The sequence below is a fragment of the Caloenas nicobarica genome, chromosome 29 (assembly GCF_036013445.1).
Source record: "Caloenas nicobarica isolate bCalNic1 chromosome 29, bCalNic1.hap1, whole genome shotgun sequence".
NCBI lineage: Eukaryota > Metazoa > Chordata > Aves > Columbiformes > Columbidae > Caloenas > Caloenas nicobarica.
The window spans coordinates 2,715,557-2,729,194 of NC_088273.1; the positions used below are offsets into that span (position 1 = coordinate 2,715,557).

The 13,638-nt window shown below is 51.4% G+C and overlaps 1 protein-coding gene across 1 annotated transcript; it reads left to right on the forward strand.

Moving 5' to 3' along the window:
• Positions 1-12,711: 12,711 nt before the first annotated feature.
• Positions 12,712-13,638, forward strand: LOC135999715 (olfactory receptor 14A16-like). The gene has a single exon (XM_065653272.1). It carries the CDS (start codon positions 12,712-12,714, stop codon positions 13,636-13,638), a length of 927 nt encoding a protein of 308 aa, XP_065509344.1.

Sequence of the window (13,638 nt, forward strand, 5' to 3'; positions counted from 1 at the left end):
GATGGTGAGCAGAGAATACTCTGCTGCTAACAAGAAAGTAAACGAAAAGAGCTGTGCAGCACATCCCAAAAAGGAGATGGCTCTGGTGTCCCATAAAGAATTTGCCATGGATTTGGGGAGAGTGGTGGAGATGGAGCCCAGGTCGAGGAGGGAGAGGTTGAGCAGGAAGAAGTACATGGGGGTGTGGAGGTGCTGGTCACAGGCTATGGTGGTGATGATGAGGCCGTTGCCCAGGAGGGCAGCCAGGTAGATGCCCAGGAAGAGCCCGAAGTGCAAGAGCTGCAGCTCCCGTGTGTCTGTGAATGGCAGGAGGAGGAACTGGGTGATGGAGCTGCTGTTGGACATTTGCTGTTTCTCAGCATGGGGCTCTGTTCAAAGAAACAATAACTTCACATGAGATATAGACTCCTCTGAGTAAAGCAACTCCATTTTTCACAGAAATCACCATACTGAAATGCATTTCATTTCTCTGTTGTGTGCTGGCTGAGTGTGCTGTGAGGAGCAGAACCTCTGCCCATGTGCTACCAAATAACCAGCTTTGCTCTGCTGCAGTGGGAAAATGGGACCTCCTTCATGACAGCTCCAATGTTCACAAGGAATGTCAGATGTAATCCAGCTTCTTGGAAATGTTCGATATCTGCACTCATGATTCTGTAAAGAGTGCGCTGCAGAGGACAGACATAGCATGACTTTATAAATATTTTATCTGTGTCCTTTATTTGTCACCACCATATCTGGTGAGGGGGAAAAATCCTCATTTTCATGAGGGAAAATGTGAAGAGTCTTGAGAGAGGACAGGCGAAAAGCCTCAGTTTTCCGTGGCTCAATGCAGAGTCAGGAGAGCAGCAGTGTCCATCAGTCTTTTACTCATCTGCCCTGTGCTTTTTCTTGTGCAACCCAAAAAATGAGTACAGACTCATACTGGAGCAGGGGAGCTCGGTCTGAAAAGGCAGATCTGCAAACTGTTCCCTGCCTCAGCCCAGAGGTGGAGATGTGATGGAGAGAGCAGGACACGACCCCTCACCCAGAGAAGCAAAGGACTCTGGCAGGAGAGTGCGGACCCCAAGGAAAGGCTCAGCACTCCTGGCATCCTACAGCAGAGCTGGGCCTTTCTGGGGGCAGCTGGTGAGCCCAGCAGGACAGGCAGAGCAGAGTCAGGGCTCCTGGAGATGGGATGTGCTAAAGGGACAGTCCGATCATTGCCCAGCAGACAACCCCCAGCAGCCACCTGCAGAGCAGGAGCAAAAGAGCTCCTGAACAGCCCCTGCTCTGCTGCCTGGAGCTGTCCCTGCCTGCAGCTGTGTCTCTGTGCCCAGGTCTCCTCCTGTCAGTGTCACAGACCCCATCGCAGCCGCTGTGTGCTCAGCTCTGCCCTGCAGACCCCTCCCAGCAGCCGGGCACTGCCCAGGGGCAGCTCTGTGTGGGCCGGCTCTGATGGGAACATCAGACCAGCCCTGATGAGGCTGGAAAAGTCATCCTGATGCTGTCTGCAAGTGATTGTGTGTTGATTTCTGATACTCCCAGGTTTATTCACTTCTAAGCAAAATGAATCTAGAATTTCAGTGCCTCCTCCTGAACTGAGACATTAATTTCTGTTTCCCATTGGCCACATAGACACAGTATGAGACTGTTAGAATAAGATACTTCTCTTTCACAAAGCCCCTGTCTTGCTGTGCTTCTTTAAAAGCCTCCTGGGAATGTCCTTTAGTGAACTGGAGCTGTGAACAGCCCTGACACACGCAACACCCACTCCATAGCAGGACCCTGCCCAGCCAGAGGTCGCTCCTTCCCCCCACAGCTTCTCCCCACAGCACCGTGGGGATCTCCCCGGACAGGCTGAGCGCTGACCCTGGCAGGCGGCAGAGTCCCTGCCCCGGCACAGCCCTGGGGTGCAGGGACCCTGCTCTGCACGACGGCCCTGGGCACCCCTGGGTGCTCCCCCGGCTTCACAGCTGTTCAACATTGCCTGACAAGAGCCCCCTCCTTAGAGATCCCACAAGCTGTGGCTGTTTAACTCGAGGAGATGCCTCCAGGAGCTACAGCTGCATTGCAGCACCCAGAGACTTACCATGTCAAGGGCTGCAAAGATTTCTCCTCCAGTGAGCTCTCAGTCATCCTCCCCATCCTGAGCACCTTTAATCTCTCTCTGCCTTGCTCGTCTCCCTGAGATCCCCAGGCAGAGCCCTCAGCCCTGCTGCGCTTTGCAGAGGAGCTGCTCCTGGGCAGAGCTGTCTCTCTGCAGCGCTGCCGCTTGCCATGAGCTCCCTCTGTCCCAGGAGCCCAGCCCAGCTCAGCAGCACAGGAGCAGCCCCAGGCACTTTAATGACCCCTCTGGTGGCTTTGGTGCTGAGTCCATGAGCCTCACAGCCTGAGAGGAATTGAAGAAACTTCTCAAGAAGTCAAAGTCAGATTCAAACTCCAAAGTTTCTTGTAATGTTAATGGGTCCCAATGAGGGACACTACTGAGAAACCATCCCCAGGGTTGGTTAGAGCAGAAAACTGGAGGCAGAGATGACAAGTCACTAAAAGCAAAGTACAGGTGGCTCTGAAGCTGAGTACACCTGGATGTGTTTCATTAACCAAAGGGCCAAGCCCTGACCCCCAGACCCTGGGAAATCAGATCCTGTCCCTCCCACGTTGCCTAGGGCTCTTCCTGGGACACTGTGATGTGGGGCTGTGCAAGGCCAAGGGCAGGACTATGGTCCCACACCTCCCAGGTTCCTGGCTGGGGACAAGGAGGCCATGAGGCCCCTGTGCTGTAAGGACAAGGTGTCTCCTCACAGGCATCAGAGGTGGACACAACAGCCATTGCTAAGGGGAGAAGGAGCTCATGTCTGTTGGGGGCTTTCGGCCTTTTTATATCCCTTGATCATCTCCACGACAGCCTGTCCTATGCTGTGGCATCACCTGCACCTCTTTCCCTGCAGGCTGGAGACATCCCCCCTGCTACCCCACCTTGCTCTTGTCTGAGCATCTTCCTTCCTTTGCTGAGATCTCTCCATCCTCCCCAGCTGTTCCTTGAAGCACAAAGCCTTGGGCTGATGCAGACTCCCTCTGGGTGACCTGCTCCACCACAGCACTGCCTTTCCACTCACATTCCTTTCTGCTCATGTCCAGCCTGGACCTCCCCAGCTGCACTTTGTGCCATTATTTCTTTCCTATTCTGTTTTCCACTATGAAGAAAACCTCCACCCTCTCTGAAACCACCCTTCAAGCACTCTCAGGCTACTCCTACACTGCTGCAGCTTCCCCAGCGCTGCTGGGCCAAAGCAGCCCAGGTCCCTCAGCATCCCACACCATGTGCACAAGGTCCTGAACCCTGCCTTGGCAGAGCCCTGCACTCTCCAGTTCCTCCCTGCTTCTCCAAACTGGGAGCCGCACACTGGCACACACCCGTGTGTGTGGGGGTCACACCAGTGCTGAAGCGAATGGGATGAGAACTCCAGGTGTCTGGGTCCCCACGCTCCTCCTCATGCAGCCCCGTGTGCAGCTGCCTTGTTCATGGTGAGCGTGCAGCACGGGCTTGTCTGGCAGCCCTTGTAGTGCCCAGGCCCTTCTCCTCAGGGTCACTGCTCAGCCTGTCAGGTCCTGGTCTGTCCTGATGGATGGGGTTATTCTCCTGCCCTGATACAGAACTGGCCACTTCTCCTTTTAAAACTTAAGAGATTCCTTATGCTGTAACTCCAATTTTCTCCAGGTTTGGACTCTCCCTGGACTGCTGCAGTCTCAGCCCCTCAACTTCTGGCCGAGGCAGAGACCAGTCACCTCAGGAGCCCCCGGTGACCCCAAAGTAAAGGGTCCCTGGCCTCCAGGGCTCTCAGAGCTTTCTGATAGGCGACCCCAATGTTTCTCCAGGTCTGGACTCTCCCTGGGCTGAAGCTCCGTTTGCTCAACTGTTAATGTTTCCATGCAGATGGCTTATCTGGATGAAAGTGTCTCTCCCAAGATAATAGCATGAGGAGTTACAGGACACCACATATAGCCCCTCCTGGAGAAAGTGCAGGGTCTTGGGGGACTGATACTCATAATGCCAGAGGTCTGGACTTAGAGGGGAGGTTTTCTTTCATGTGGGAGAGCAGCAGGAATGCGTGGAGCTCTGCCTGGGGATAGATAATGTCAGATGAAGGTTGAAGAGTCAGCATGAGAGGGCAGAACAACATGGGCAATGTTGTGATGACCGGACATCAGCTACAGGCTCCCTGATCAGGAAGAGGAATTAGATGAGACCTCTTTCAGACAAAGGAAAGAAGCCTCATGTTTTCCGGGGCTGTGTCCTCGTGGCAGATCTAAGATATTCCAATAGCTGCAAGGTACCAGCCATCCAGGAGAGTTTTGCAGCTCATTGACAACATCTTCCTGAAATGGATGACTGAGGAGTCAGTGAGGTGAGGTGCCCTGTGGGACTTGACACTTACAAACCAGAAAGAGTTGGCCAGGGATGTAACAGTCGGGGATGAGAAAGTGGAGTTGAGGCTCCTGGAAGATGATAACAAGGCAAAGAGCAGGATTTCAGGAGAGCAGGCTTTGGCCTGCTGAGGGACCTACTTGGGTCCTGTGGGATATGACCTTGGTGTCTGCAGTGCTTTTTCTCTCCCATTTATTCCCTCCTCTCTCCCACCTGCTGTTGTGCAGCATTTTTTATCCTTTCTCAAATACAATATCGCAGAGGTGCTGCCAGCATCACTGCGTGGCTCAGATTTGGCAAGGAGTGGGTCCATCTTGGAGCCAGCTGAAATCAGCTCTGTCTGACATGGGTCAAACTTCTGTTGTCTTCTCAGAGAGGTGACAACTGTAGCACACCCACACTCACCCCCAGTTCCAAGACTTCGCCATGTAAATCCAGCACAGGGTGACATCATGTTGGGTGTTACAAACTACTTGATCATGGAGAAGAAATGGAAAAGATCTTCTGTCAGCAACACGAGGAAGTGTCCAGTCAATGAGCAGGTTCCTATGGGGAACTGAAATCCCCCTGACATTCACTGGCCAGGCAAACCTGTGGATACCAACAGTCCAAAGGATCTTGGGCTGACTTCTTAACATGTCTACCTGGTGGGCCAACAAGGGTGATGCTCACCTGGATCTGGCACTGGGAAACAAGGAAGAGCTGGTGAGGGCTGCGAACATCAGTGTCCACCTTGGCTGTGGTGACCAGGAAACTGTGGGGTGCCAGGCACCAGAGGGGAGGGAGGAAGGGCAGCAGCAGAGCACAGGCTGGTGGACTCCAGAGAAGAAGACTTTGACATACTAGGAGACAGCAGCCAATAGAGGTGGTGACATGGAAGTCTGTCTGATGGGTGAAGGAGCTCAGGAAATCTGAGAAGCCTTGCAGGACAGCCTTGTGCTCCAGAGGAGTGTGATTCCTCTTGAGCTGCCCTGCATCAGGCACCCACTTTCCTACACTTGTTATTTGTCTTCATCAGAAAATGCTCCAGATCAATAAGATACCACCTCTTCAGGAAATGGGGAGGAGGGAGAGGGGGGAAGGCAATACAAGAAATACTGATGTATTGCTATTTATTATGGAAATGGTCTCTGTTTGGCTATTCCTGAAATCTCCCTAATCATCAACACCAGACTTGAAGCCTTTAGGAAAATGATGTACAGAGCCTTGGCTTGTAAGGGCATTTTGGATGTTAATGAGCCCTCTGCTGCCATGATCCTGAACTGCACCTACTGAAAGAATGAACAAACCTCTGATGAAGTAAAAGGCAGAAGCAAAGCCCAAGTTTCTGAGGGCGTTTGGGACCCCATGAAGGGCCAGCACTGACACAGCTGTGAAGGAAACAAGCAGTCGAGGTCCCTGTCCCTGGAGGCTGGTGAAGGAAAGACTTGGAGACACTGGTTACAGGTGGTGAGGGCAATGTGGAGGTGGCTCTGATGCCATGTCAGCCCTCGATGCTTGTTTATCTCCAGAATGGCTGAGCCCTGACCCCTGGGGCTTGGTAAGTATTTCTCAAATGTTTTTCAGGGATTTGCCTGTGGTCAGGGTGAGTGCTTTGTGTTTTGGGGGTGGGTTTTATGTCAAGTGCTGCTCCTTTAACTGCAAGGCTCTGGTTTTCTGTGGAGTTGGAAATGCCTGGGAGTTGCTTCACAGCTTCTTTCATACACCTGGCAATGGTCACCAATCACCTCAATGTCCCAGTGTCAAACTTGCTTGAATCCTCTCTTTGGATCCATATCCCATCACTGCAGGAGGTTCATGCATCCACCAGGTTCATGGATATTTCCTGAGGTCCATCCAAGTGTGTGCAGTGTAAGAGAGGAGCAGAGCAGGGTCAGCTCATGGGCCATGACTGAGCACAGCCACCCCAGCAGCAGCCATTCCCATCTCCCAGGCACAGCCATGCCCTCAAGATGGCAATGTCACTACCATATATGATTAGCCCAAGAGAGGCCTTTCTTCCTTCCATATTCCTGGGAAAATCTTCCTGCTGTTCCTCCTCCACCTGCAGATATCAACTGCTTTCCATTTCTGGGCTCAGACATGGCTGTAAGGGTTCACTAAACCATCAGCCATCTCATTGCTTCTCCCTGACATGCCCTGACCCTCTCCCACACCTACACGTGGCCAATCACAGCTGCTCAGGGCCTCCCACTCTTCAGAAGAGGCCTTGAGCTTCTTGGTTCTTCCTGGTGCTTATTAGAAACTTCCTCGCTCTCTCCAGAGTTCACGGTGAGCTTTCTTGTCCTAACAGCCTCTTTATGACCATGTCTTACTAAATGCTTGTCTTTTTATGATCATTGGTGCAGAAAGGGTAGTCACAGGAAAGCACCCAATATATCAAAACTGATGCTGAATGAAATGCCATGAAGACCCAATGAATTATCCCTGTGTGTGTCTCTCCTGGAAGGAGTCTGTCCCGAGAAGGGGATCCAGCTTCTGCCCCTCTCTGCAGAGGCACACGAGCAGTGTCCATGCAATTGAGGAGCAACAGCATGACTTTTGCCAGACCAGCCTTCATCTGAACCACTTAGATGTGTACTTGTGGATGAGGTATGAAGCCTTATAGTGCAAATACCTATTGAATTGCCATTGCCAGAGGGGTTAACACAGATGCAGAGTACTTTTTAACAGATATTTAAATATAAGCATGTTAAACTTTTTTTTCTTGAAAAACTGACATGCCTAGACAAATTACACAAACACTTGAAGGATTATTCATGCCTTTTAACATGATTATCCACAGAAGGCCCACCAGCTTTGCATCTCAAGAAATTGGATGCCAGAGTTGAAGGGAAAGATGGTTTGGGCTCTGTCCTGGGATCTGGGAAACTGAAACATGCTCCCATCTGCCCAACACCCTGCCCTCCTCAGTGAGGGCTGTGAGACTTTCTGCCAGCGAGGTCCGAACTCACAGTCATGACAAGTATCTTAAGTCTAACTGCAGCCAATAGTGTCCTCAGTTCAGGATTTGAGCTTCCATTGCTGGAGGTATTTACAAGATGTGGAGATGTGGTGCTAAGGGATATGGTTTAGTGTTGGACTTGGCAGTGTTTGGTTTATGGTTGGACTCCATGTTCTTAAGGGTCTTTTCCAGCCTAAATGATTTTATGATGCTATTGATACAGGGAATTAACAAATTAACACTTAACTAATTAATACTTCGAGAACTAACACTTAAGGAGCTAACGCTTAGAGAGCAAACCCTTAACCCACAACACTTAGAACCCTTAACTCACATTACAATTGCCTAGCTTTGCTTAGCCTTGTGTAAGAGAAACAAAGGTTTATTGATGACTTTACAGGCCTTGCAGGGAGACAAAATCTTGGGCGCATCCTTGGGTGAATTAGATAACCGAAACTTGGGCACAGGACAGGAGATACGCCAGTTCTAACCAACTAAGTAGTCTGAGTACCAGCCAGCTCATCACACCAGGACAGAGGTGAACGTGTACAGAGAAGACAACCCCGGTTCACGATCACTGCGCAGGCGCAACCAGGAGGGGCCAAACGTGGAGACTATGGAAATGATTTCCCAGAACTCATTGTAATAAGAACCACCTTCTCGGGGACAGGTTATGAATATGTATAGGCATTCCTAGAACGTTCATGAATATGTAACACTTTACAGCATTTAACTAAGCTCACAGCTACTGGGAATTTGCACAGTCTTTGGTGGAAATTATTCCCCCGTGTATCCAGCACTGAAATAAACATACCTGCTTTACAGTCTTACAGGTTGTAAGGTCATTACTGTGCCTCACTATGATTCTATGATTCTATGATTTGGGTTGAATCCATTTCAATTCCCATCACTTCCAGGTTCCCTTAGAGGCTGCTGTTGTGTGGCACAACTGTCCTGGCTCTCCAGGCAAGTTGGGCACTTGTTTTGTGCCTGCATTGGAAGTTTTTCCCTTCCTGGGGTAAAAGACTCTTGAGGAGAGACGGTTGTAGAGATTTGGGTCACAGAGGTTTGAAGCAATCCTTTCAAAATCTGAGCAGGCTGAGCTTTGGAGCCCAGGAAAAATCAAGATGCTTTGAAGGATGTTTTTGAACAGTCATACTACCACTAATAACAGTAAGAGGGAACTCCTTATTCTCACTGGTGATGATGATAAACTAAAGCTCTTTAATTTCATTCCTAACAGTCACTCTTGCTTTTCGAAATGTCTACTACACCTCAGTAGTTGTGTCTTCAAGGAAGTTCTCAGAACAATGCTTTTTCTCTCAGATGCTTCTTTCGTAACTTTTCTCCTTTTTTTTTTTTTTTTTTCTGGTGTGAGCTGGTGGTGACATAGGAGAATAGTTTGGTTTTGAGACAAAGAAGGCCAAGGAACAGATCCCATGTCAGTACAAAGGCACAAAGGAAGCCAGAATCTTTATGTGGTGTGCACTGACACAACACTGTTACCTGCATTTCCAGTCTCTGAAGTCCCAACTGTGCAGCAGAGTCTGGAGTTCTGAGCTCCCTTCATCTGCCCTGTTTGGCAGCATGTAGAATGGAACTAGCCCAGACAAGAAGTTGGTTTTGATTCTTTTTACAACCTGAAGCACCACATGGGTCAGGAGATGAACCAGGATGCTCAACGAGGACTCACACATGCTCTGGGGCACAGTCATTAGCTCCCCTGCTCTCCCACTGGCCATTTTTGAAAAGTGCACACACTGCGTGAGAGCTGCCAGTGGTCAGGGAGTCCCCCCAGTCTCCATGAGCTTTCAGAGATGGTGGAGAGTGGCCTCCCTGTGACATTGTCCTGCTGTCTCAGCTCCTGGGATGCTGCCCCTCCTGTCCCATAGACTGGTCAGGATTGTGTTAGTTCTAGCAAGCCCTGACTTGATTCCCATTCACGGTTGGTTGTTCTCCAGATTCCTGCCTCCAGTCACAGAAGCCTGGGAGACCTTGCTGGTGAAGAGGGAGGAGAAGAGGACACAGAGATTCTCAACTCTTTCTCTTATTAAATTCATCAGTGGCCACACGGTGTCTTTGTTTCTCCTTTAACTGTTCCTGAAGTAGGAACAGATGATTATGGTGCCCTCGGATTGCGTTACAGGTCTAGACCGAGTTTTGTTCTGGACTGTTGCTGTGCTTGGAGGCTGCTGTCCTTCAAGACCAGATGAACTAACTTCTGCCACCCTGCCTTGGCAGTTTATTCCATCTGTGTCACAGCTCTATCTGCAACACTGACAGCTCCAGCTCCCCCAGTCAGGTCCCTGGCTGAGGACATTGCCTCACATCTGCGCTGGACCATCCCAGCTGTGGCACGAGGAAAACTCTGACCTGCCAGAAGGAAACCTGGTACCAAGTGTGCAAGACTCCATGTGTGCAAAGGCTTTGCTTCAGAGCAGAGACATGACATGGCCAGAAGATTGCTGAATGTCTTTCTAACCCAAGGACTACAAACACAGAATAAAATACCGAAACTCACGCAACTGGAGATATTCTTCTCTCTAGCTTGGAGAGTTTAGATCTTTGCTGTAACCTTCCTGGTGTCCTGTCTAATGATGGGACAAGAGAAGATGATTCTCATGCCCAAATTCTAATATGAAAAATACTACTGCAGGTAGGAATTGTCTCTGTAGAGGTGAGAGAAGAAACAGCACGGATTACTTCACACTGTTTCATGGGACGTTCCCCTGGAGCCCCAGGAATACCACAGGGGAGCCCAGAGCGGACAGAGAAAGGGACATCATGGGCTGCTCCTGTGCTGCTGAGCTGGGCTGGGCTCCTGGGACAGAGGGAGCTCATGGCAAGCGGCAGTGCTGCAGAGAGACAGCTCTGCCCAGGAGCAGCTCCTCTGCTAAGTGTAGCAGGGCTGAGGGCTCTGCCTGGAGATGCTGACGGGAGAGCAGCCAGGCAGAGAGAGATTAAAGGCAATGTGGAGGGGTAGGTTGCTGAGGATTTGATGAGAGACAAATCTTCACAGTCCTGACATGGTAAGTCTTTGTCTGGAGGACAACGCAGCTGCATTTCCTGGAGGGATCTCCTAAAGGTGGTACATCTCACAGTTTACAGGATCTGTCAGGTCTTTCTCACAGTGTATCAGTTGTAGAGAAGAACATGCTCCAGAGCAGTGCTTCCCTGCTGCACTGTCAGAAGGATGGGGCATGACGGCACCTTCTGCTGAGGGTGAGTGCAGGGGGGAGCACCCAGGGGTGCCCAGGGCTGTCCTGCAGAGCAGGGTCCCTGCACCCCAGGGCTGTGCCGGGGCAGCGACTCCGCCGCCTGCCAGGGTCAGAACTCAGCCTGCCCGGAGAGATCCCCATGGTGCTGTGGGGAGAAGCTGTGGGGGGAAGGAGCAACCAGTATCAGGGCAGGAAAGGTGCTTCTGCTGTGGAGAGTCCTCTGTGGGTCAGGGCTACTCACAGCTCCAGATCACCCCCAGCATTTTTCCAAGGGCATGCCCTAAGGACAAGATCAATGCGAGGACTACCAGAAAGATAAGGAGCTTTCCTGACCCTGTCTTTTCAGTTTCCTATCCCAAGGGGTGGGGGGTGCAGGAAAGGATAAAATGAAAGTGAGCCCTCATGCTTATAAAAGTCACTGAGACTCCTGAACTGCAACTTTGAGTGATCAGTATGTCTGCCAGAAAGCTCATAACATCCCTTCACCACCCCTCTGCCTCTGGACAGCAGCTGCATCACCTTTGCTGGACCCATCAGCCTTAATCTGACCTGACCTGTTTCCCAACCTGCAAACAGGAAGATGCCCCCAGGCAGTGCCCTGCAAACAGGCAGGTTTCTGTAGGGCCAGGGTGAGGGCATAGAGGGTGGAATGGGGTCCGTGAGCACTGAAAGGGAAAAGACATGGACAGGGAAACACTTCTCAGCGGGAGAATCTCCAGACGGCAGGGAAATGACCAGAAATGTGAGGAAACTAAACCCAGAATTGTTATGGGAGGGAGAACAGAGAAAACTCTGTATGATCCCCTGCAGTGCAGATCCCTCCTGTGAGCAGCCCCCTCGCCTCCTCTCCCACCCAGCAAAGCCTCTGCCCTCAGGGCCGGGGGCTCCAAGGCATGAAGCAGCTCCTGTGCAGCCAGAGCTCCAGTTCCCTCTGCAGAGCACAGGGGCTGAGAGCAGCTGCCCGGCAATGCTGGTGTGTGGGAGGTGGCTGCACAGCTGGGGAAGGGTGACACTGTCTGAGTGCCCGGCTGCCTCTGCCCTGGCCTCTCTCACACCCACCCTCACTGCATTTTCCTTCTTGCTCTGTTGCTCTGGGTCACTGTTGGTGTGATCTTGTTCTTGCTGTCAGGCTCTCTGGGGATGGGAGTTTCAGCTGCAGAGTCACAGCCTGATCTTGTGGGTCCTTTCCTGCAGCTGTGTCCATGGGAACACCTGTCCCAGCTTTCCTCTGACATGTGGGGTGTGGGCAAAGCAGTCTGTGGGGCTGGGGCATGAGCTGAGTCTCCCTTAATCAAACGCCATCATTACGACACTTCTTTATGTCCTTGAGGTTTTCATTCCAAGCTGTGAGCTCTCCACCAGGATGCAAACCTGTGCTATAACACCTTAGTGTTATCTTAAGCCCCATGGAGAAGCACAGAGATGCTACAACAGAGAAACTGCTGTTGGATTTGTGAAATGAGCCATGTGTGTCCTGGGCTAAATGTTGGGTGCTGAGACCTTAGGAAAGGATGAGACATGTCATGGTCTGAGGTGGGTTCATCTGCTCTCAGCAGGGCCTGGTGGCTGTTCAGGGTAACGTGGCAGTGTGATCAGCCTCCATCTCAGAAAGGTGCCAGCCCAGGGCAGCTGGAGCAAGACAGAGGGACAGAGCAGGTCCCCTTAATCTGCACTGACCCACAGACATGGAGCAGAAATGCTGAGGGTTTCTGAGATAGAAGAACATTCTCCAGGGCAATTGCAGGAAGCTGTAAAAACCCCAAAATCTCAAACTGCCTTGTGTAATCCTGGTTCCTTATCACTGGGAGAGCAGATGCTGACAGGCCCTTCTGCAGCAGGAATGGTTCCATCTGACACAGCTGAACCCCAGGTCTGGCCCCTGCCCCCGTTCCCATGACCCCTGCTGCAGAGCAGGGCTGACTCCTGGGCAGCCAGCGGGCACAGGTCCTGCTCCTCACGGCACCTCCAGCCAGCACCACCCAGGGCTCAGCCACGGAGCTGAAGAAACGTCTGGAAAAGGACAAGGGGGTGTGTATCAGGGTAAAGGTGTATGAGAAATGGCTTTGATTTTGCTCAGAGAAATCTTCCCTAATTTGTCACTGTCTTTTGCTCCTGTGACAGTGCCCCACCATCATCAGCAACAAATGTCCAACAGCAGCTCCATCACCCAGTTCCTCCTCCTGCCATTTGCAGACACACGGGAGCTGCAGCTCTTGCACTTCTGGCTCTTCCTGGCCATCTACCTGGCTGCCCTCCTGGGCAACGGCCTCATCATCACCACCATAGCCTGTGACCAGCACCTCCACACCCCCATGTACTTCTTCCTCCTCAACCTCTCCCTCCTCGACCTGGGCTCCATCTCCACCACTCTCCCCAAATCCATGGCCAACTCTCTGTGGGATACCAGGGTAATTTGCTATGCAGGATGTGCTTCACAACTCTTTCTGTTAGTCTTTTTAGCTTCAGCAGAATTTTATCTTCTCACCATCATGTCCTACGACCGCTACGTTGCCATCTGCAAACCCCTGCACTACGGGACCCTCCTGGGCAGCAGAGCTTGTGTCCACATGGCAGCAGCTGCCTGGGCCACTGGGTTTCTTCATGCTCTCCTGCACACAGCCAATACATTTTCACTGCCACTGTGCAAGGGCAATGCTGTGGACCAGTTCTTCTGTGAAATCCCCCAGATCCTCAAGCTCTCCTGCTCACACTCCTACTTCAGGAAAGCTGGGCTTATTGTGATATGTTTCTTGGTAGCTTTCGGGTGTTTTGTTTTCATCGTGGTATCCTATGTGCAGATCTTCAGGGCTGTGCTGAGGATCCCCTCTGAGCAGGGACGGCACAAAGCCTTTTCCACATGCCTCCCTCACCTGGCTGTGGTCTCTCTGTTTGTCAGCACTGCCATGTTTGCCTACCTGAAACCCCCCTCCATCTCCTCCATATCCCTGGACCTGATCATGGCAGTTCTGTACTCGGTGGTTCCTCCAGCAGTGAACCCCCTCATCTACAGCATGAGGAACCAGGAGCTCCAGGATTCAGTGTGGAAACTGATAACTGGACTTTTTCAATAA

Excerpts from the sequence above, each read along its gene's own strand:
- LOC135999715 (XM_065653272.1), top strand. The coding sequence starts at position 12,712 with ATGTCCAACAGCAGCTCCATCACCCAGTTCCTCCTCCTGCCATTTGCA.